The sequence below is a fragment of the Thunnus albacares genome, chromosome 17, assembly GCF_914725855.1.
Source record: "Thunnus albacares chromosome 17, fThuAlb1.1, whole genome shotgun sequence".
In the NCBI taxonomy this organism is placed as follows: domain Eukaryota; kingdom Metazoa; phylum Chordata; class Actinopteri; order Scombriformes; family Scombridae; genus Thunnus; species Thunnus albacares.
Genome location: NC_058122.1, coordinates 9,694,475 through 9,716,299, shown reverse-complemented (window position 1 = coordinate 9,716,299; position 21,825 = coordinate 9,694,475). Strand labels below are relative to the sequence as shown.

Sequence of the window (21,825 nt, the reverse complement as noted above, 5' to 3'; positions counted from 1 at the left end):
ACAGAATTTGCTATGTTTTAATAACATCAAGAAGGTCTTCTCATACAGCTGAATTTGTCTGTCAGTAATTTTATTTGATTAAATGAACAGCCTTTGAAAAACTTGTAATTGTAGTTATCATTGCAATTCAGGACAGTTTCCTCAGTTTATTGTGCTGTCCAATCAAAGATGATTTCTTTTGTAGTGAGCTTGTCAAACTAAATTCTTTGTAGGATGTTACCTGGAGTTGAGATCAAGATCTGTGTCTTGACCTGTAGTTGTTGTTTTTTTTTCTTTTACTTCATAAAGGTGGGAAACACTAGATAGCTTCATGCAACATGATGTACAGGAGCTGTGCAGAGTGGTGAGTTCTCTTATACTGTCTTAAGGAATATATGTGTGTATGTGTTTGCATGCTGAATAATTGACCTACTGTGCGCATGTGTGTTTCAGCTCCTGGACAATGTGGAGAACAAAATGAAAGGCACTTGTGTTGAGGGAACCATCCCCAAGCTCTTCAGAGGAAAGATGGTGGTATGTTCTCTCTATTTTTCCCTCTCTTTCTTTGTAGAAAGAGTAGATATGAGCCGCTTATTTGTTGAAGGTAGAAATTTACAGACTTTTGTATTGCACAGTACTTAAGCAACTCAGCTCATGATGTAGCCTGTAAAAAGCTCAGTTTAAGAATAGCAGGAGGTAAAATAAAGAGGTGACCCTCTTAGAAATAATATTTTTGACTCAACAGTTGAATCATATAGTCTGACCCCTGTGGGTTCGTGTGTGTGTCTGTTCTTGCTTTCCAGTCATATATCCAGTGTAAGCATGTTGATTATCGATCGGAGCGGATAGAGGACTACTATGACATCCAGCTTAGCATAAAAGGAAAGAAGAACAGTGAGTACTATCATGAACACATCAACTTCACAGCTCTTCTCAAACAATGGAACTGACTGATTTTTTTCAGACAAATAGGACAGCGTCAGTTCAAACCAAGTCTCTGGTGTCATAATGCTACTCTCTGTTTGCCGTTTGGAGGTCCTTATTATCTACATGGATGTTTTTTTTAACTCATACATGCTCTGTTTATTTCCAGTCTTCGAGTCATTCAAAGACTATGTTGCAACCGAACAGTTAGATGGGGACAACAAATACGATGCAGGAGAGCATGGCCTGCAGGTGAGGCTTCACAGTGACTGGATCAAAATAATTTTTGCATCTTTTGCTGTAATTTATTTTACTTTGTACAAGTTTAGTTTTATGTATTTTAATTTTTTCTTTTTTGTCTCTATATCTCAGTTGAGGTATAAATTAATATAAAACCAACGTTTATGTCGCATTATCTAATAAAGCAGGACTCTGCTGACTTTGTATTAACACAGTGCGCAATATGAATGTGAGACACTACTCTCTAATTGGAAAACAATGCCAGCCGTGCACAGATTTGTTCTCTTAATAATCAGGTGGAAAAGCTGGAAAAGGTTTCTGTTCTGAATTTATGTAGTGTTTCAATGCCAAATCTGAAAAAAACTACTCTGAGGCTTCAGTATTAGCATGGAGGACAAGGAGAAACAATAACAAAAGAAGTATCTGTCCAGAGTGGGTTATCAGACTTGAAAAATGTGTTTGAGTTCAAATAAATTACTTCCCACTGGAAGCATTCAGGGTGAGAGTATGAATGTCAATGGGATGTCCTGACCAGATGCCTGTGTATGTTTGTACTGCAGGAAGCAGAAAAAGGAGTGAAGTTTCTTACCTTCCCTCCAATCCTTCATCTGCAGCTGATGAGGTTCATGTATGACCCACAGACCGACCAAAACATCAAGATTAATGACAGGTAGAACAAACACACCAGACCTCACTCTCACACTCTGTTATCACATGATCATTCTTTTTATTATGATTAAATGTCTATTACTTTACAAACATATAAACACACTACCCAGTGTAAAAAGTAGATCTCTCCCCATCACTCTCAAAGACACAATGCGTCAGTGGCCAGTGCTCGGACATTATTTCAAAGAAGGTCTAATCCATATTAACATAGGTAGAAGGAGCCGTCTATTTCTAGAAATAGAACTTGAGCCTGCACTCTCTGAACCGTATGCCTTGACCTCCTTCACCCAGGCAGTGAGAAAGTGAGTCATTGAGAGTATTTCCTGTAGGCTGTATCGCTCTGTTTAAAGCTTACTGGGAACTAATGGTGTTTTAACAATCCACTGGTATAATGTGACACTTGCAGCAACACACACGCACAGACATCCGGAATAGCTAATTTTCCTCTGTAGCATTTCTCACAACCTGTGAGTCATTCTTGCGACGCTGCCACCAGCACCCGGCCCCCCTAGGGTTTTGTATACGCACACGCACAAATCCAGGGTGTGCAGATGTGGAGTGGTGAACAGGACCGAGGTTACACTCTTGTTTGCTTTCTTTGTATATCTATGTTTCTCCTTGTCTTAATATTGGACCGTTTTTTTCAATCCTCTTTTTCTTCCATCCATCCATCCTTCATTTCTTCCTCTTAATTCTGCCTGCCATTCCCTTTTCTCTCCAATCTCTCGTCTCCTATCTTCTCAAACTTCCTCTCTCCCTATCCCCATCATCCATCTATCAATAGGTTTGAGTTTCCAGATCAGTTACCTCTGGATGAATTCCTTCAGAAGCCAGACTCCAAGGACCCAGCCAACTACATCCTGCATGCAGTGCTAGTGCACAGTGGGGACAACCATGGCGGTCACTACGTCGTCTATCTTAACCCTAAAGGAGACGGCAAAGTGAGTGTCAAGGAACCAATAGTGAGAACAATTTTTTTTTTTTATACACCTTTCACCAAAAATTCTGTGAGCATGTGTTTTGGAGGGGATGATGGGAATTTTCACATTTGTTCGCTATAGTTTTGAGAAACACTGGCACAATACTGCCGATGTTTGTCTTCAGCTGGGATGAACTATGCCAAGGGTGCTCAACCTCTAGATATGAGATTGACTTTGTCATCATAAGTACACTTATGGACTTCGACACTGGTCTAGTAAAGAACTGACATTAGATACAAAGACAAATTCATCAGTCTAAAATCTTCAAGGATATTTCAGTCAGGATATTTTACCACATTAAATACGTCCATTAAGAATGAAATTCAAATGAAGAAAGCAATTATGGAGAGCTTAGGACTAACAACTAAAACGATGAATATGCAGAAATTATCAGTATTAAGGAATGTCTAACTGGAACTCTATATATTATAGCTGTATAATCTATATCCATATATACAGACACATACCCACATGTTGTTGTACTTTTTTGTGTGGACATTATGCCCATAGAACATTGTTTATGTTGCAAAGAAATGATAAAAATGTCAGATCCAAGATACAGATGTTTTCTAGTGAGTTGTTATTCCAGAAATATACAAAGATGTTAAAAACCAGGTGGAGCATTCAATGAGCTACCCACTTAGATTTGCAGAACAAATGCTTAACAATTGTTAGAAAGATAAGCTGCTTGACAGAAGGGTATGTTGCCACTTCATGTCAAAGAAAGGATCACTAACATGAATCCAGCTTTAGTCACTCACTACAAATTATGTAGCATGCACATTATGCATGCTACATAATTTCAACTGCAGAGTTCAGTCCCTGTATTACCATTTTTTCCTCTATATGTAGTGATAAATATGCAAATCTGGAGAAGCTGCATGTCTACAACCTATTCACACTCCTCACTACTCACCCAACACCTTCAGCCACTCCCATTGACCTACTCAACCCCTCATTCTCGCAGGTTCAATTTAGGGTAATGTTGTTCACTACATGATTGATAGATGAGGCCAACTGGTTGAGCACCCCTGTAATAATCATTCCTTTAAGAAGATATACGCATCCTGTCAGTGTGTATGTTTTATCATAGTTTTTGTTATTAAAACATTTGATGATCAGTTAAAGTTGATCAGTTGATATTGGGATTGATTAAAAGCATGTATTAAGATGACTTGACATAAATGGTTGTCTTAAGTATCTTGTGGTTTTCTTCTCTCCTCCCCTCTCCTTTCATGCTCCCCTCCTATCCTTATCCTCCTCTTCCTCTTCTCTCTTCCTCATCTCTTCTTTTGACCCCATCCTCCTTTCACAACCACCTCCTCCCTCTGTTTGTCATTCTTTGTCTCTATTCAGTGGTGTAAGTTTGATGATGACGTGGTGTCGCGGTGCACCAAAGAGGAGGCCATAGAGCACAACTATGGTGGGCATGACGATGACCTCTCAGTACGCCACTGCACCAACGCATACATGTTGGTCTACATCCGTGAGTCCAAGCTCAGTAAGTAACATTCTCCTTAATTTTTGTCCTTCAGCCAAATATCTTAAAAAGGGTTGTGTCTGAAAAACTGTCCCATAAACAGGTGAAAAGTTCTACCCAAGTGCCCCAACCGATGTGTTATCAAGTACAAAACTACAAATATATGAAGGGTGTGGGAAAATTTATTTCCACAAAGGCTGCCTCAGTTTACTGTCATAGCTATTCTAGTAAACACAGATAAGTTACAGTCTTGCACCCTGTCTGCCCTGTGATTCTCACCTGGACCTCTCCCTGTATTCCAGGCGAGGTGCTTCAGCCGATGACTGATGTGGATATCCCCCAGCAGCTTGTGGAACGTCTGCAGGAGGAGAAGCGTGTGGAGGCACAGAAGAGGAAGGAGCGCCAGGAGGCTCACCTCTACATGCAGGTCCAGGTAGGGATTCAGGACTGCTGTTCACGTGCTCTTAGTTGCTATTTACAGACTTGGAGTACCTTGGTGGCTGTTTAATTTTAGAACTGTACTGGTGTAGAGCCGCTTTGTGCAAACTAGGAAGGAACCTAGCTGTCATTTTGGCTTTATTAAAGTTTTACAGAATGGAAGGTACAATACAATCCTTCATTTTTGCTGCATTGCTTTGATTTAGGTAGGAAAAGGAAGGAAAGTCACACTAATTCAGTGTCAACATGGTGAACTTGCAGATTGAGCTCTTGCATACTGTGATGTGAAGGATGCTGCTCATTACATTAAGCCTGCAGTGGTGCAGGACTGCTAAGATATAGAATTGAGATGGGACTGTGGCAGTTGCAGTGTGGTTGAGATGACAAGAAAAGCTGCAAGTGATAATGAGGAAACGGTTTGTTAAAAGATAAGAGGTTTATCCTGTTCAAAGATGTTAGCAGCACTGACTTTATTATTTAGTTGTAAGTGAGGACAAAAGGCTAATTTCTCTCATTACTTTGCTCTGGAGAGGATCACACAAATGAGAGAAGGAGAACGTGTGAAAACTCCAGTACGCATTTTCCCCTATAAGCCGATGGAATTGGCTCTTTTTCTCATTTGTTTAAACTGATCTGTTTATTAGGATTCAGTTACAGACTGGTAGTTTTTTGTGTATGAGGAAAATGTGGGGTGGTTTTTTGTTGTTGTTGTTTTTTTGTCATTCTAAATGTGTGCCAGAAACAGGGACTTATCAGCAGTCAGGGCAAACCTTAAATATGCAGTCAAAATTCAATGATCAGCACATAGATACCTATTGCTTTTTCACAAGCTTTTTGTTCACTCACTTCATGTTTTGGTTCTTTGTCCTGTTTTAGTGTCGGTCGCTAAGGTTGTTTTTTCCATTTCCTTCCTCCTCTGGTAGATGGTGACAGAGGACCAGTTCTGTGGTCATCAGGGCAATGACATGTATGATGAGGAGAAGGTGAAATACACAGTCTTCAAGGTCCTGAAGAGCTCCACACTGCAAGAGTTTGTCCAGAACCTCTCCCAGACCATGGTGAGAGAACCAAATTTGTACACACACTCAGTTATTCTCTATCCTTCATAATTATCAACAGTTGATACAAATTTGTCTTCCATCCTGGTGTGCTTCCCACCTTTATGTGAAATTAAGTCTTTTTTGTCTTTTCCATTCAGCTCGCTCCTTACAAGTTTAAACTAAGAATGAGAATAAAAACTTTTGGATAGAAACTCATTTATTGATGTGCTTGCAGGGTTTCCCACAGGATCAGATGAGGCTGTGGCCCATGCAGGCCCGTAGCAATGGAACCAAGCGACCTGCTATGCTGGACTACGAGGCTGACTGCAACAAGTCGGTAAGTGGTTGTGTTTGTAAGACCTGTTTGTTTGTGGGTGTAACCTCTGACATTTTGGGGAATATTCTCATGTGCTCTCACACTGATGCTAACACTGCATCACTGTATCACAGACACATGAACAAAATAAACACACAAGGATTACTTTTGTTACTGTCTATCATGAATGTTATGATAAATTGTATGCACTGCTTGAGTTGGATTTTTTTTTTAACTCGTACCCACACTGTTTCTGCACAAAAATGGAAGAAGAACAGAAATAAGCTTCTACTAAATCGTGAGCGCACAGAGTTTTAGAAATGGATTTTTAAAAAAGTTTGTACGTTTGTTTGTTTCAGATGATTGACTTGAGTGACAATGAGAACCCCTGGACAATATTTCTGGAGACGGTGGATCCAGAGATGGCGGCCAGCGGGGCCACGTTACCCAAGTTTGACAAAGACCGTAAGTGTCTTCAGTGTCAGAAGACAGATTTTGATATTTACTTTGTTAATGACATTTGACTTAGAGAGCTCAGTGACTCATTGTTTGGTACAAGATAGTCTGAGGCTAGTTAAAGCTTATGGCAGTGCAACGTGACCTCTACATCATTCAAGTTTTTTGTTTCAAACCAACTTTGCATTCAGTTTGTGTTGGCACAGACTAGGGCTGTCAAGAAATATTCTCAATTCAATTATATAATCGAATTGTAAAAAAAAAAAAAAAACAACAACAGACATTCAATTCACTCAATTGTGGAAAAAAAAGCACTACTACTGTCTGCCTTGCGAACTCTCACATGCACCTGGTCCACTGCACTGAATGCACTGCATGACTGACAGGAGTCTTACCTCACTTTCATTGATTGAAAATAAAATGTAGGTCAAGCTGAAATGAGCGATTAAGTCAACAATAACGGTATGGTAATGATGGCAGAGAGTTCACAAGCCAACTCAGGCTGTAGAGAGAGTGATTTGCACTCCCAGAAAAAGCCCCCTCTGGAAATACTTCAGATTTTGGTAACCAGTATGAATATTACCTAACCTCTAAAAAAAATTAGGCTATTGAATAAAATATCAATTACAAATCATTCATTTGATCTTGCTCTGAGAGACAGCGTGTTCTCAGTTCTCACTCAAGGACCAAAAACGGTGCAGAAAGAGAGGTCTGCGGTCTTCAAATATTTTATTGTATAGGACATTATTTTATTTGTTTAGCCTATTTTGTAATGTGTAGGTATGTAGATCTAGTAAAAGACATGTTTTTGTTGAAATAAATATACCTATACAAGTAGTTATGTCTCTCTTTATATTGGTTTGCCCTCATATGGACATAATACGCAAAAATAGATATTCGGATGGTTTGAACTTGTGTGGTTTTTTTAGAAGGAATAATTGAAGGTCATTCTTGGCCAATTTTGACAGCCCTAGCACTGACAAACTGCAGTTTTAAATACTAGAAGTGTTTGCTTCATGTGTTAAGATCACTGGACTATTACTGTTAAGACTGTGGGAAACTCTGACTAATGTAATAGGAGTAATGTTTGTTTTGATATACTGTCCATCTCTGTAAGAGTGTCTTCCTGGGAACCAAATTGTTGTCACTTTGTGAGAGCTACTGTATCTTGATTTTTTATTATTTTTTTATTTTTCCCTTTTTTAGATGATGTCATGTTGTTCTTGAAGATGTATGACCCCAAAACCAGAAGCTTAAATTATTGTGGACATATCTACACACCTATATCCTGCAAAATAAGTAAGTAACATCCAAGTATGTTTGAAGCTTAACACACTAGATCACATATGTGTTAGTTTAAATAGCATCAACTTAATGAGTTCTCTGTCTGCAGTGAAAAAAATGCTTGAGGATTAAATCATGTTTCTGTTCTTCTCTCTCTGTAAACAGGAGACCTGCTGCCAGTCATGTGTGAGAGAGCAGGGTTTCAGCAGGAAACTAGCCTTATCCTCTATGAGGTGATCTATTTATGTAGCTCTCATTTGCTGGCGCATTCCTCTGTCTCTTTCTCACTTGTTCTCACTCCTCACTCTCTCCTTCACACTCATATCTGGCACACAAGCTTTGTCTCTCAAACCCTCTTGTGCACGTTTTCACAGTTATTTGCAGCATCTCCTTTCTTCTCACACTCCTCTGTAGTTTGCTTGTTTACATATCTTTAACCGAATACTCACCAAATAGCTTCACTTTGGCTTTACGGCAGATGACTACATTTTCCATAATGTTGTGTGTGTGTGTGTGTTGCAGGAAGTAAAGCCCAATCTAACAGAGCGGATACAGGACTATGATGTCTCTCTGGACAAGGCCCTGGATGAGCTCATGGACGGGGACATCATTGTCTTCCAGAAGTAAGACTTTGTGTTTCTGTTACAGTAGTGCTGCGCAGTGAGAGCTAACATTAATATGCAAACAATTTTTTTTTTAAAAACTTGAATGTTTGAGAATGTTTGAGAATGCACTTTGGCTTACTATTGTTATCTCAAATGTCCATAGATTTAGCTATATATTTGAGATTAACTGAATTTTTTTTTTTTTTTTTTTTTTGTCAGTAGCTTTTGTTAAATTCTGTTCCAACAAAACACCAAAGCAACATGCAGAAGAGTTCACATGTCTGTTATTTCTGATGAAATACGGAGAAACAATTGAAAATTGAGATTTGGAGGGAGGGGGGTGGCAAATAGAAGTATGTTGCATTTGGAGAAACATATTGGTCAAAAATGTTGTCTGCAGGGTTTAGGATCTGTCAGTATAAATTTTTTATATTATTTCAGTTCTTTCTCATGTTCTGCCATCTTCATACTCTCTTAATTGCTCTCTCCCAACACTGCACTTTCACTTCCCCCTTCATCCCTCCTGCTACCTATCCCTCCATCTGCCTTTGGTCACATCTGTCTCAAGTCTTCCCTCCTATTGTTTTTTTTCCACCTCCTCCTGCCAACACTGCACACTCTGTTCCTAAATTTATCCGTTTCCTTCTTTCCTCTAATCATGCAGGGACGACCCAGAGAACGACAGCAGTGAGCTGCCTACCGCCAAGGACTATTTCCGGGACCTCTACCACCGAGTGGATGTCATTTTCTGTGACAAGACCATTCACAACGACCCCGGCTTCGTGGTCACACTCTCTAACCGCATGAACTATTTTCAGGTATGGTCTTTGCAGGTACTTGAAGTGAATGTTTGGAAACTAGGAGTTATTTAGCTAATTTCTTGCTATTTTATATGAAACTCGAAGCAGCATAAATCTAATCTTTAAAGGGTACCTATTATTTTTCATATATATATATATATATATATATATATATATATATATATATATATATATATATATATAAAAAAATGTTACAGTATCGTATGTTCATATTAAACAAGGACAAAGTGTCAAATAATGAGGTAAATGTATGTAGAAGTAATCCCTATGAGCAAAAAGCACCGGCTTCAGACTGCTCTGAACGCTCGGTTTCCAACATTTTTTGTTTCTACTTTTAGCCCAAGCTGATGTCGGAACATGATGGATTTCTTTATATGGTCATTTGCTCCACGCACAGGAGTTCACTGCTCCACTCCGCTAACATTATGGCGTTTTTCCATTGTTTTAGGGGTAGTCACGCTGAGCTTAGCTGGTATGCTTTGAGTGTTTTTCCATTACACAGCATGGCAAAGTAAAATAAGTAGTTTACCTGTTGGAGGCGTGTTGGTTGTCTGCAGGTCTTCATCAAACAGCGTTTTTTAGCTCTGCTAATGACGCTCTACTAATTCAGTGAGGAACATGTTTCATTTCCTGTAAATTCTTCACAATAGACATCTCCCATTATCTAGTCACTTAAAAGATTTTAATTTGAAGCAGTAAATCAGGAAATGTTGGGTTTTCATCAGCAGTAACTTAACACAACTCTGATACGGCTTCCCCTCGGCAAGCTTCCAGAAAGCTGGCCAATCAGAACAGAGTGGCCACAACTGCCTGGTAGAGATAGAGGCTGAACTGAGGGGCTGCATAAAGGGCCAGTATAAGATAAATAAGGAGTTTTTTGAACGGTGAACCATGCAAAGCTACTCCAGAGTCCCAGAATAAAAACATAGAGTTGGAAATGAGCATAGTCCCCTGTTAAATATTTTTTCCTTTTTCCTTACAGTCTCCCTGTTGGCATTTCCTTATAACCGACACAAATGAAATAACATGACAGGTCTGCGGTGACCCCCTTTTATAATGTTTGTGCTGTGTATTTTTTCAGGTGGCCAAGACGGTAGCACAGAGGTTGAACACAGATCCCATGCTGCTGCAGTTCTTCAAGTCACAGGGGTAGGAGGCTTGTCTCATCAACACTCTCACACAGATAATAGGCCTGCAGTAAGACTCAAAACTGTGAATATAGTAATATTAATAACACATAAAACAGATCACCTTTCTACACTTGACTGTCTCACTGTATCTCGAGCCAGGAATTAAAATAAAAGATTTTCAGATTTACAACTGGTAAATCACATGAGGCCAAAGGAAGAAAAAGAAACAGAGCTTTACTACTTGTTTTCTTCTTACCATAATTGACTAATTATGCTTTTGCTGTGGGGTAATTGGTCCTATTTAAAAAAAACATAAGACCTGAACTTGCAGTGTTCTGTTTTCTCTCACTTGATGTTATTGGAACATGATTCCTGGTGTAATAAATTACACAATACATGACATACAGAAAGAAATGAATAGTGTACATAATGTGCCGTCGTTCTCAAGACTTGTCATGTTTGCCTTTGATTTGATTACATGCAGTTGTCAGTAGAAATGTTGCGTAACCTGTCCCCCCCCACCTTTCTTTGTTGTTTTCCTCTTACTCCTCCCTCTCCTCTCCTCTTCTCTTCCTCTCTGTCTCTGTGCCTCTCTGAATTTTCTTGTCTTCTCCTCCTGTTCACCTCCATATCCCTCTTTTCTCTCCTTGTCCACTTGCCTCTCTTCTCTCCTCTGTCGTTTCTTTTTTCCCCACCTCCTGTTTCTCTTCTGCTGCCGTGCTTCTTTCCTCCCCTTTGTCGTCCTCCCCCCCTGCCTGGTGGTGTGGTGGCCAGGTACAGGGACGGTCCAGGGAATCCTCTCAGACACAACTATGAGGGAACGCTGCGGGACCTGCTGCAATTCTTCAAGCCTCGGCAGCCCAAGAAACTGTACTACCAGCAGGTAGGAATGGTTTGCCAACTCAGGGCCTTCTGGGATTTATTGTGTTTAATACTTTTTTAGTTTTCTTCCACATACGCCTACGTTTTTTGAAAGGCCAAGACAGCTGCTAATGCCCCAAAGTGTTTAAAAGCAGTTCCGTTGTTCTTATTTCTTAGTCCTTGTTTATCTTAACATTTCTTAGTTTTGGATCTTCTCATTCTTCTCTGTACTCATCTTTGTTGTTCTAGCCTTGTCTTTCAAACCTTCATTAATATTGTCTCTTGTATATTTTTTATCTCTAAAATGATTTTGGATTTTCTGGCAGAATGAGGACAGACAGATGTTTTATCATTTTTCTTTCTAACTAAAGATACTTCCTACATTCTTGAAAGTTTAGCACAAAAACATATACCATTCTGTTTTATATAGTAAACCATGTTCAGGATGGAGAAACAAGATTTATGGCACATGCTGAACTGGTAGATATGCCAGCAGGGAGGTATCTTCTCCTGCCAGGCCAGCTGCAAGTTATGATGTAACTGAGGTTTTTAGCTGATTGTCCAAGCGGAGCTAGGCTACGTTGGCTACCAGCTAAGTTTAACATAACAGTCCCTCATCCTCGTTTGCTACATTATTTACTAAATAAGACAGGTGGTACACTCCAGCCTCGCTGGTAGTTTAAGGCACTTATTTGTCTCTGTACAAGTAAATGTGAACTCGAGATCCTCCTACAAATTAAAAATGCATTGCACACACAGTAGCACCACACATTTATTTTCAATTGGAACCTGTGGGATCTGAATGATGGAAACACATCCATAGATCTCTGCATCCCATTCAAATAAATGATCAGTTAACACTTAAAGGAGAAATGCGCCAATTTTAGCTGATGTGTAGTTAGAAAGAGATGGGCTCACCAGACCTCTGTAGCTCGTTCTTTATCTCTGCTTGAGGCTAGCGGCTCGACGCTACATTGGCCATTACTTGCATAACACACCTGAATCTCTGATGGTGGAGTTGCATTGTGGGCAATGTAGGCCCCAGGTTTTACAAGGAGGAAGAACAGTGGAATTAAAAAGACTGCTGCAGTACTTTTGTTATGTTTTTATAGAAGTGTAATGCTAAATAGGTAGTGTACTCTTTGTATGTCTTTCTGAATGCAGCACATTGCATAGCAAAACTTAAATTCTTTTTTCTCTCCTCTTCATCTATCCACAGTTAAAGATGAAGATAACAGACTTCGAGAACAGGAGGAGTTTTAAATCCATATGGCTCAACAGCCAGTTCAGAGAGGAGGTAACGCACACACACTTTTTACTGCCACAGAATGTGTGACAATCTCATACACTTTTTCTCACATTGTCTAACTCCGTCTTAGGAAGATGGAACATGTCACTACAATCAATCAATCAGTTTTACTTAAACCATGCAGCATGGTCCCAATACACTTTACAATTATATATATAATTAGTATATGTATTAGACTCTGAACACTTGGTTGGAGTACAGAGAGAAACATTGAAAAAGACAGGATTGATCAGAAAATGGAACCTGTAAAATAAATGAAACATCAACATCAATACTCTTTGTAAAAATAAGGTCCAGTGTATGTCCACATTAATGAGTGGCATTCTTCACTAGTCTAGACTAGTAACAAGGTCCATAAATTCCATTGCTCTACATTTACATGCAAGTTGAAATCAGCCAGTAAAATTACTGTATCATATTTGACAAGAGCAATCAACAATAATTCAGAAACACTTTACACGCATAACTACACATGATAAGTCAAATGCTTTACGTGATATAAGCAGAGACGTTAACTGTGGATTTGTGCTCATTGCAGGAGATCACCCTCTACCCTGACAAGCATGGCTGTGTGCGGGACCTTTTGGAAGAATGTAAAAAGTCAGTGGAGCTTTCTGAAAAAGGCTCTGAGAAGCTCAGGTACTCACCCTGCAAGAATGTGTGTGTGTGTGTCTCATTGTTCCAGATGTGTTTCAGTGATTCAGTATTTCACTGAAATGTGCCTACTATGGGGTTGAGCTCGTATTGGTCATTACTAGTTTTTTTTTTTTTTTCACTGATCAAAACCAAGCACGCACCGACCTCCATCAGACAGCAAGCTCTTCTTTTCTCATCTGGTCCGCCCTGAGCTGCAGTTTTATGAGTGCACACATAATACTTCCTGTCACTGCTTAGAATTAAGCAACCATTGGAAGGCTTTTTTTTGTGAAGTAGTTAAAGGTATCCCACCTTATGGAAATTTTGGCATATTATGGTGCACATTATATAAATTAATTTAAAAACCAGTACACCCCAAATACAACACGCTATAAATATTACTCTGTTTCATTAAAAATGGCTTTCTCACGGTGAGGAAAACAAATCAAAACCACCACAGCCCAACTTGAAATATCCACAGTTTGTTATGCAATGTTAAGATACAGCTGTAGCATTATAGCACATTAACAATACTACTTTCATTGTGTCATTTTTAACACACTGGCCAGAGACTCACTGTCAGCCCGAAGTTCAGCTCACATTTTGATCATAAAGTAGCTTTTCATATAGTGGCAATTAGTAGTGCATCTTGGATGAGGACCAATAAAGAGAATGTGGTCTGGACAGTATCAGCCAGTAAATATGGCTTGATCTAATCTTTACCATGTACAAAACATGATTGAGGTTTATCAGCAGAATACAAGCCCCCCCCCCATCCAAAAAAAAAAAAACAACTGACATGATGCTATCAAAAACCAGAAACATTTACAGGGTAATGTACATATTTGAAAGGGTTTTTTGTTGTAAAGATTTTACTAACCTGCTGTCTTTAACAACTCTGGGTATTGTATGTATTCCTCTAATTATTACTTTTGTAGACACATTTTTATGTTTATCTCTTGTTTAATATGATTTTATGCTCTGCAAATCAGTTTGTCTTTGAGAAGATGCTTTAGAGTATTAATCCTCACTCTCTGTCTCCTCTCCAGGCTGTTAGAGATAGTAAGCTATAAAATCATTGGGGTTCACCAGGAGGACGAGCTGCTAGAATGTTTATCTCCGGCTGCCAGTCGCACCTTCAGAATAGAGGTAACTATGTATGTTCAGTGTTCCCTGTTTGTCTGTTTTTGGTTTCTCTTCTCTTTTTAGTTTATTTTTTCTGATTTTGTTTCCTCCACTTAAATAAGCCCTCATCCTGACAGTTATATTTTTTGACACAGTCTGCTAAGTTTGTCTACACAAAAAGCCACTTTGGCAGCCATCGTTTACAGAGACTCTCTACTTGAAAGTAATCAGGTTCAGTTGTTAAAGATTAACTAAACAAGCTGAAGCACTGATCTCTTCTGGTTAAAAGCTTCAAATCTGTTGTCTGTGTCAGCTGATCTGTGTCAGCACCTGTAACTACACCTGAGGGATTTCCAAAATGATGACCGTAATTATGTTAAATTGCTCTTGAAAGCTGCTCTGATGTCTCCATCTCTCCTCTCACCTTTTTCTATTTGCTTCCCTCTCTCAGGAGATACCTTTGGACCAGGTGGACTTGGACAAGGACAGTGAAATGCTAATCCCTGTTGCTCATTTCCACAAGGAAGTCTTTGGCACCTTTGGGATCCCCTTCTTGCTCAAGATCAGACAGGTGTGTATGTGTGCACACAAATATGTGAAAGAGTGTTTATCGTCTACTTAACATGATGTATTACTTAATGTTCTGCGTTTGTGTGGTTGTTTCCTTCTTTGATTCCCACCCCGCCTCTCCCCACAGGGTGAATCATTTCGGGAGGTGATGAGGAGGATCCAGACCATGCTGGACATCCAGGAGAAAGAATTTGAGAAGGTAAAACATCTTTCTTTGAGTACACAACTGGAAAAATGTCCTGTATTAAGTACATTTTAGATATTTAATATTTTCAGTTTAATATTAATGAAATGTCACCCAATGCTAAGAAGTGTTTTCTGCATATTTTTTATAATTTCAGTGTGACAGAACTCAGAATAAACAAAGCAGTCGTGTTGCTGTCTAAATATTAATGTTGTACAGGTATACAGTGGTAGGCTGTTAATGTGTTTTTGTGTGTTTTCAGTTCAAGTTTGCGATTGTGATGATGGGCCGGCATCAGTACATCACTGAAGACGAGTACGAGGTCAACTTGAAGGACTTTGAACCACAGCCAGGTATTTACACTGCTAATGTTACTGTACTGATGGCAGGAAGTGCTGTAGATGCTAATGCTGGATGGAGCTAGCATTTTTATAAGAACAATACATATATAACCAAAGTCCACAAATAAAATGATAGTAGGGCATTGATTCTCACGGTATGGTTTACTGCCAATGCAAATAATTACTTTTTTTTTTTTTAATTTTTTAATTTATTGGACTTTACAGTCCAAAAGTTATCTTAATAGATAAGATCTACATTTGACTGCTAGAACCTCCACTAATGCTGAGTAGTGTGCAGAAATGATCGCCACACACATATAAATATACAGGCCACTACCTTGTCTTACTGGACAGCGAAGCAATATTGTCTGACTAGAGAGCAGTTAGCCTGGCTAGCTGGATAGCGGAGTTGGAGATACTCTTGGTGAAAATGAGGGCACAGCAGTTTGTCATTTCTCTCCAGGAGGTCAGAATCAGTTTTAGGTAGTCTAGTTTATTGTCAATGGAGCAGACGTTGGCGATGAAGATTGACAGGAGAGCTGGTCAACTGGGGTTAGCCCTTAGCCTTGCTGTGATGGCGACTCGCTTGCTGCATTTCCACTTCCTCGCGCACCGCTTTTGGTGTCCCCCTGGGCGGTCGTTCTTGTGGGGCGGTCCTGCAGCTTGGTGCCCTGAGCAAGCCGAGGCAACACAGATTCTCCAATGTATCTCCATCCGGTTGTGTTTGGCATTTTTTAAAAGAAATTGCAGTAATGACGGTAATGAGCTCAACCCAGCGGTAGGCATCACATGACCACAGTGATGCGGTTATCGTCACAGCTCTACATGAGAGCATGCAAATGCATCACAAGGACAGTCAGGAAATCACTCGTTTATATGAGACCACGACATTTGCAGAAGGCTCCAGTGAAAAACGCAGGATTCTCAGGCAAAATAAGTTGACTTTTGTTCAACATAAATACTAGTAGATACAAGAGCTGCAATGATTAGTCAATAAATCAATGAGTTGATCGACAGAAAATTAATCGGCAACTATTTTGATAATGGTTTTAGTCGTTTTCTAAGGAAAAATGCTAAACATTTGCTGGTTGCTGCTCCTCGAATGTGAATATTTTATGTTTTTATGTGTCATACATTATAGCAAACAACAATATATTTAGGTTTTGGCCTGTAGATCAAACAAAACAAGTCATTAGAAGGTGTCCCCTTGGGCTCTAAGAAATTACAACAGCATTTTCCATTATTTTCATATCCTTTTATAGACAATTAATTGATAATGAAAATAATTGTTAGATGCAGCCCTAGTAGATAACTTTTTAATCTGAACAGCTTAATTCTACTTTTTACTACAAGATCGTCCTGAGAGAGGATTATGTTTCAGAGTTTTTAATCCTTTCTCCTGCCCACAGCAAAACAGCCCATTTATGTTTCTTAAGAAGACACCTTTAGAGACTGTTTGTTTTTACTTGTGGAAAATGTGATTTTAGTTTGATTAAGTCGGGGAACACGCTGCCACTGGTCCCCATATTTGTCTTGGGATTTAATACAGCAATGAACTGCCAACTGTAACACAATATTGATTTGATAGGAACAAAGCTACTGCTGGAATTGTTGACGTATTTATACTACTGCAGTTATTAACACCTTCTGTCTCTGAATAATCATTTCAAACGGGAGACTTGACATGTAACAACCGCTCTGATGTGTCTCCTTCTCTGTGCTGCAGGTAACATGTCCCACCCGCGCCCCTGGCTAGGGTTGGATCATTTCAACAAAGCTCCAAAGAGAGGTCGCTACACCTACCTGGAGAAAGCAATCAAGATCCACAACTAAAGCAGCCCGCCCTTCCTCGTTGTCCTCCTCATCCTCCTCCTCCTCCTGCTCCGCCTTCCTCCCTACCTACTTAACACACCATAACCACAGACTGTAACCAACCATGTGTGCGTGTGTGTTTGTGTGTGAAAGACTGTGTGGGTATGCGTGTGTGTGTGTGTGTGTGTTCATCACTTTTAACACCCCGCCTGGACACCTCTACAGCTCTACACCGGCACTATGTCTTCAGCGATATGGATCTTACTGCAGCTGACGGATTATTCTTCAACCACAAAATAAACTGCACCAACCACCTCCTGACTGTTTATTTTGCTGTTTATATTTTTTTTTTTTATCGTCTCCCTCTACGTTCGAGGCTGTTTGTTTTGTTTTTTTTTTTCGTTTTTTTTTTCTGGCTTCTCTAACTGTTGACTGCCTGTTTTTTTTTTTTTTTTTTTTTTTTTTTGTTGCCTGTCTGGAAGTGTGAGAAATGAAATTGGATTTTAATATGAATTAAGCGGAGAGGGGAGAGGAAGTGGGACACAGTATAAATAAAAAAATATATATATACATAAATATATATATATGAACTTCTAGACTTAGTTTTTTTTCCCTCTCCCACGTCACTCACCAGCTTTTTTTTTTCCTTCCGTTTTTTTTTTTTTTTTTTGGGGTTGTTTTTAAATAAAGAGTTGTTTGAAGAGGCATCATGCTGCTGTGTGGAGAGTTTGATGGAAGGATGTTTGCGAGGACTAACTGACAGAAAGGGAGAGAGGGCCTGATGGCTATTTTGCAGAATAATTTTTTCAAAAGCGGCTGCTAACTGGCGTCCATCCTCTTTTTAAAATGCCTGAGGCTCACTAGTTGCCCTGATGTGGTTCTTATATTTTCTGCTCCCATCCTTTAGTGCAACAAAAAAAAAAAAAAAAGTATTTCCAAGTTTACACACAGTTCTTTCTCACTTAGTTTTGTTGGGAGGAAAAATAAATGATTTTTTTTTTGTCTCTTTCTGCAGATCTTGTATAATAAAATAAGAATCCACAGCATCTGTTTAAAAATAAATGGGGAGAAATAAGAAGGAAATTTGTCTGTATTTCATCTTGCACGTTGGCACTTAACGTCAGAGGTTTCTCAGGACTGGCAAATGTACGTTTTGGCTGTGATTTTGAGTTGGTTAATGACTTTAAAGGAACACACACGCGCACTGACATTACACCCTCCTTGATTCTCTTCCTTTTTTGTTATTTGGGGGTTTTCATGTCTTTCTCAGTCATTCCTCTGAACACACACACACACATACACACACACACTCAAGCTTCTCCCTCCCATCTTCTCTTGATTGAAATGTCGCCTCCAGGTGGTTGGGAGCAGTAATTGCGCTGTGCTTGGTAGGGAGCCGCAGACACTTAGAGCCCCCACAGGTGTGAGGATTGTGTAGAGACAAAACCAGCATTGTAAGAAACACTTTAAGCCCTATGAATTTATTTTTCTTTTGGTTGTTTTATTTCTTTTAAAGCACAGATGGAATGCTCCCCTAATAGCGCATAGCTGGCTCTGTAAAGACAACATTTAAGAATTGTATATTTAAAAATATGAACGTGTAAAATTTAAGAGAAACACGCGCCTTTGTTGTTGGGTACAAAAGGAGCCAGGTGTTCATATTTCTTGTGTGTAGGGTTTATTTTCTCTTCTTTTTTTTTGCGTTCCTGATGTACCATTGACGATTTTTTTCTGTTACATTTGGATTATTTTTCTTTTCAAAACTAACGGCATTGGTTTTGTCTTGTTAAAAAGTGCAGTACAAAGATGACCTGCAGAATCACACCTTAATTTGATCTTTTCCAGTTTAAAATCCTCAGTGTAGCAGCAGTGTACGACAACTATTCCTGTATATTGCCTTTTTGCTGGAAAATGTATGTTGAATAAAATTTTCTATAAAAACAAAAACACTACTCTGCTGCTTGTCCATACGACTGGTCGACCAGGACAGAGATCTTATATAAACTTCAGAGCAAGAAGCTTCGTGATGGAAGACTTTTTCATTTTCCCAGTGAGGTCAGAGGTCACCTCGGAGCTGACAGTGATGTCTTGCTCGATGGTACTTTGTTGTAGAGTGCTCAGCATGCTACCCAGCCACCTGCTACTCACCTTCACATTATTTGCTAAGATTTAAATTTAAAGTCCCTCAAAAATTAGTTTTGCTTATTTTTACTTCATTTAGATGTTTGAACTTCACTCTGCAGAGTTTGTTCTCACATTCATCTGCTGAAGGGGGAAAGTTTCTCTGCGTTTTTAGGTGTGTTACCTACGAGCATGATTTGTGACATCACAACTAGTATGGAGCCACTTCAGATCCAGTATGCATATAGATTTTGAATTTTTAATGAGGAAGAAGGAGTGGATGCCATTTTAAGGATTTTATAGTGGTATTACAGGGAATTACACTTTTTTTGTGGAAAAAAAAAAAATCAGACACATTATTGTTCCAAGCAGAGTATTTTTATATGTATTAACACTATACATTAGCACTAAACACAAAGTTCAGTTGGGGCTGAATGTTATTAGCTTTGCAGGTATTTCGTCATTATTGGAGAAAAAGATTTTTTTTCCTGATTGTGCAAGATGAAAAGTTGACGGATCACTTAAATTATTACATTTCTTCCTGAGGCTGACATGAACATCTGTATCAAATTTCATGACATCCCGTCCAATTGTTCTGGGACATTTCACCCAAAACCACAAGTCAACCTCATGGTGGCGCTAGAGGAAGTTGGGGTAATGAAAGCCAGTAGGCTTCATCCTCTGACAACTGTGAATGTCTATACAAGTTTCTTGGCAATCCATTCAGTACTTGTTTAGATGACTCAGTCTGAGCCAAAGTAAACCAGACTGACTGACACTACCATCCATATCCACACTGCTGGCAAGTCTTTAATTATCACATAATGCAACATTCAAATTTACATAAAACCAACTGCCGTTGAAAGTTTATCATTAACCCTGGAAACAGCAGTTGACAAACACATCTAACTACAAAGTCCATTTAGTAGCTGTTCTAGAGCTTTCAATTGTAGCAAATGATCTTCAGCTGATGAAGTTTGCCCCATTGTCATAAAAACGTAAGCTTCCATTTTTCTGGGCAATTTAAGGACTTGTCATCCATGTGGTGAGATTGTTTTGTCAACAAAAACACCTGTTTGTTCAGACTCTTGTGCAGTTACAACTTAGTGTTTTGCTTAAACCCCCAACTTGACTCTGACCTCTGACCTCTGTAAGGGAGGGCAAGAAAAAAGACAAAAGAAGAATCACAGCAGAGTGCCATACATCGTCTATATAGTCTACTTTTATTAGAAATATTGTTATAAAATAGTTAATAATCATAAATAACACAAGACCAAGCATACTCAGTTTCATTCAAGGACAATGTGTAAGGACATGAGGAGGATGACACATTTTGCCTGTGTTCACTTACATATTGTTATTGTGTTATTTTTGTCAACAAAAATGTACATCTCTAGGATGGGCATACAGCAAGATACCTGCAGATATTAGTTCAGTGCATACATGCTCAAAAAATGATTTTAAATATTCAAATGATTGGGCACATTTTATTTCAAGTGACTTGATCAGTGGCTGTGCCAACACAAAAGTTGACTGTCAATGAACACATCACATCAAGACAGTAGAATTGCTTTAATTTAGCCCGTAGTATTCAAATGACCAAATGTAAACAAATATTTGCACATAAAATTAGCTTTTATTTCAACATCCCTTCATATATGATATAATTATAAGAATAATTTTATGGCTGACAACATACAACAAATATTGTTTTGCATTTTAACATATTTAACATTTTAAAAAATATAGATCCAATTTTATTCTAGAGTGTTTCATTTCTGATAAATAAAAAACTTACAACAAAACAAGGCCAACGCAAATGTACTGTGCAATATCTGCAGATTAACAAATGTCTCTCTGCTCTGGTTGAATGTTTTGTGTTGACTTGTTTGCTGGATTTCATCTTTTACAGCATTTATTCAGATGTTGTGACAATCCCTTCAAATGGGTAGCCAGTCTATTTAGATTTCAGATGAACAATTACTTGAAACATTAAAACAAAAAGGTATACTGTAGGATCAGGTCTATGTACAAGCCTTCATTTCAATAACATTACCTTTATATATGCAACACTTTCTGAGCAGGATAACAGAGAAAGTTTTTTTTCTGGCTGAAACAGGACAAAAATAAAAAAGTGCATGATGGGTGCTTGATTTCACTTGCCTGAGCTTCAAAAGTGAGCGTGTGATATTTAAAGGACAGGTTCACAATTTTTCAAGTCTGTCTTAAAACAGTAGTCAGGTGCCCAAATGAACATTGAAACAGGCTTTACTTGCCGTAATCATTCCTCCTGTTTATACTGGCCCTTTAAAGATCCTTTCTTAAGGTGCTTTCAAGGTATAAGTAATTTGGGGGAAAATCTACAGTCCTTATTTTGTGTAAAATGTATTCTAAAGTTCATTTGAAGATAATATGAGGTTTCAGCTGCCTGAGTTAGTGAAATCAAGAGAATATCTTCCTTTTTAGTACAAAATTCCCTCTTTTTGTTACGATCCTTCCACTGT

At 38.8% G+C, this 21,825-nt stretch overlaps 1 protein-coding gene across 8 annotated transcripts in view; it reads left to right on the top strand.

Moving 5' to 3' along the window:
* Positions 1–17,515, top strand: part of LOC122966314 (ubiquitin carboxyl-terminal hydrolase 7) — a 64,759-nt gene extending 47,244 nt beyond the window's left edge. For 6 of the 8 annotated variants that reach the window (XM_044330415.1, XM_044330419.1, XM_044330413.1 and 3 more), the window contains exons 8-31: positions 289–343; positions 433–513; positions 783–873; positions 1,073–1,155; positions 1,704–1,813; positions 2,597–2,774; positions 4,149–4,293; positions 4,575–4,705; positions 5,634–5,768; positions 5,986–6,087; positions 6,426–6,531; positions 7,729–7,821; positions 7,972–8,039; positions 8,329–8,429; positions 9,076–9,229; positions 10,314–10,381; positions 11,137–11,245; positions 12,443–12,520; positions 13,071–13,171; positions 14,218–14,317; positions 14,745–14,864; positions 14,991–15,062; positions 15,310–15,400; positions 17,115–17,515. In XM_044330415.1, coding sequence (XP_044186350.1) covers positions 289–343; positions 433–513; positions 783–873; positions 1,073–1,155; positions 1,704–1,813; positions 2,597–2,774; positions 4,149–4,293; positions 4,575–4,705; positions 5,634–5,768; positions 5,986–6,087; positions 6,426–6,531; positions 7,729–7,821; positions 7,972–8,039; positions 8,329–8,429; positions 9,076–9,229; positions 10,314–10,381; positions 11,137–11,245; positions 12,443–12,520; positions 13,071–13,171; positions 14,218–14,317; positions 14,745–14,864; positions 14,991–15,062; positions 15,310–15,400; positions 17,115–17,221 — 2,479 coding nt within the window. In that variant the 3' untranslated portion in view covers positions 17,222–17,515. The remainder of the gene's footprint in view (positions 1–288; positions 344–432; positions 514–782; positions 874–1,072; positions 1,156–1,703; positions 1,814–2,596; positions 2,775–4,148; positions 4,294–4,574; positions 4,706–5,633; positions 5,769–5,985; positions 6,088–6,425; positions 6,532–7,728; positions 7,822–7,971; positions 8,040–8,328; positions 8,430–9,075; positions 9,230–10,313; positions 10,382–11,136; positions 11,246–12,442; positions 12,521–13,070; positions 13,172–14,217; positions 14,318–14,744; positions 14,865–14,990; positions 15,063–15,309; positions 15,401–17,114) is intronic. The other 2 variants (XM_044330412.1, XM_044330411.1) reach the window with 2 other exon arrangements.
* Positions 17,516–21,825: the final 4,310 nt, after the last annotated feature.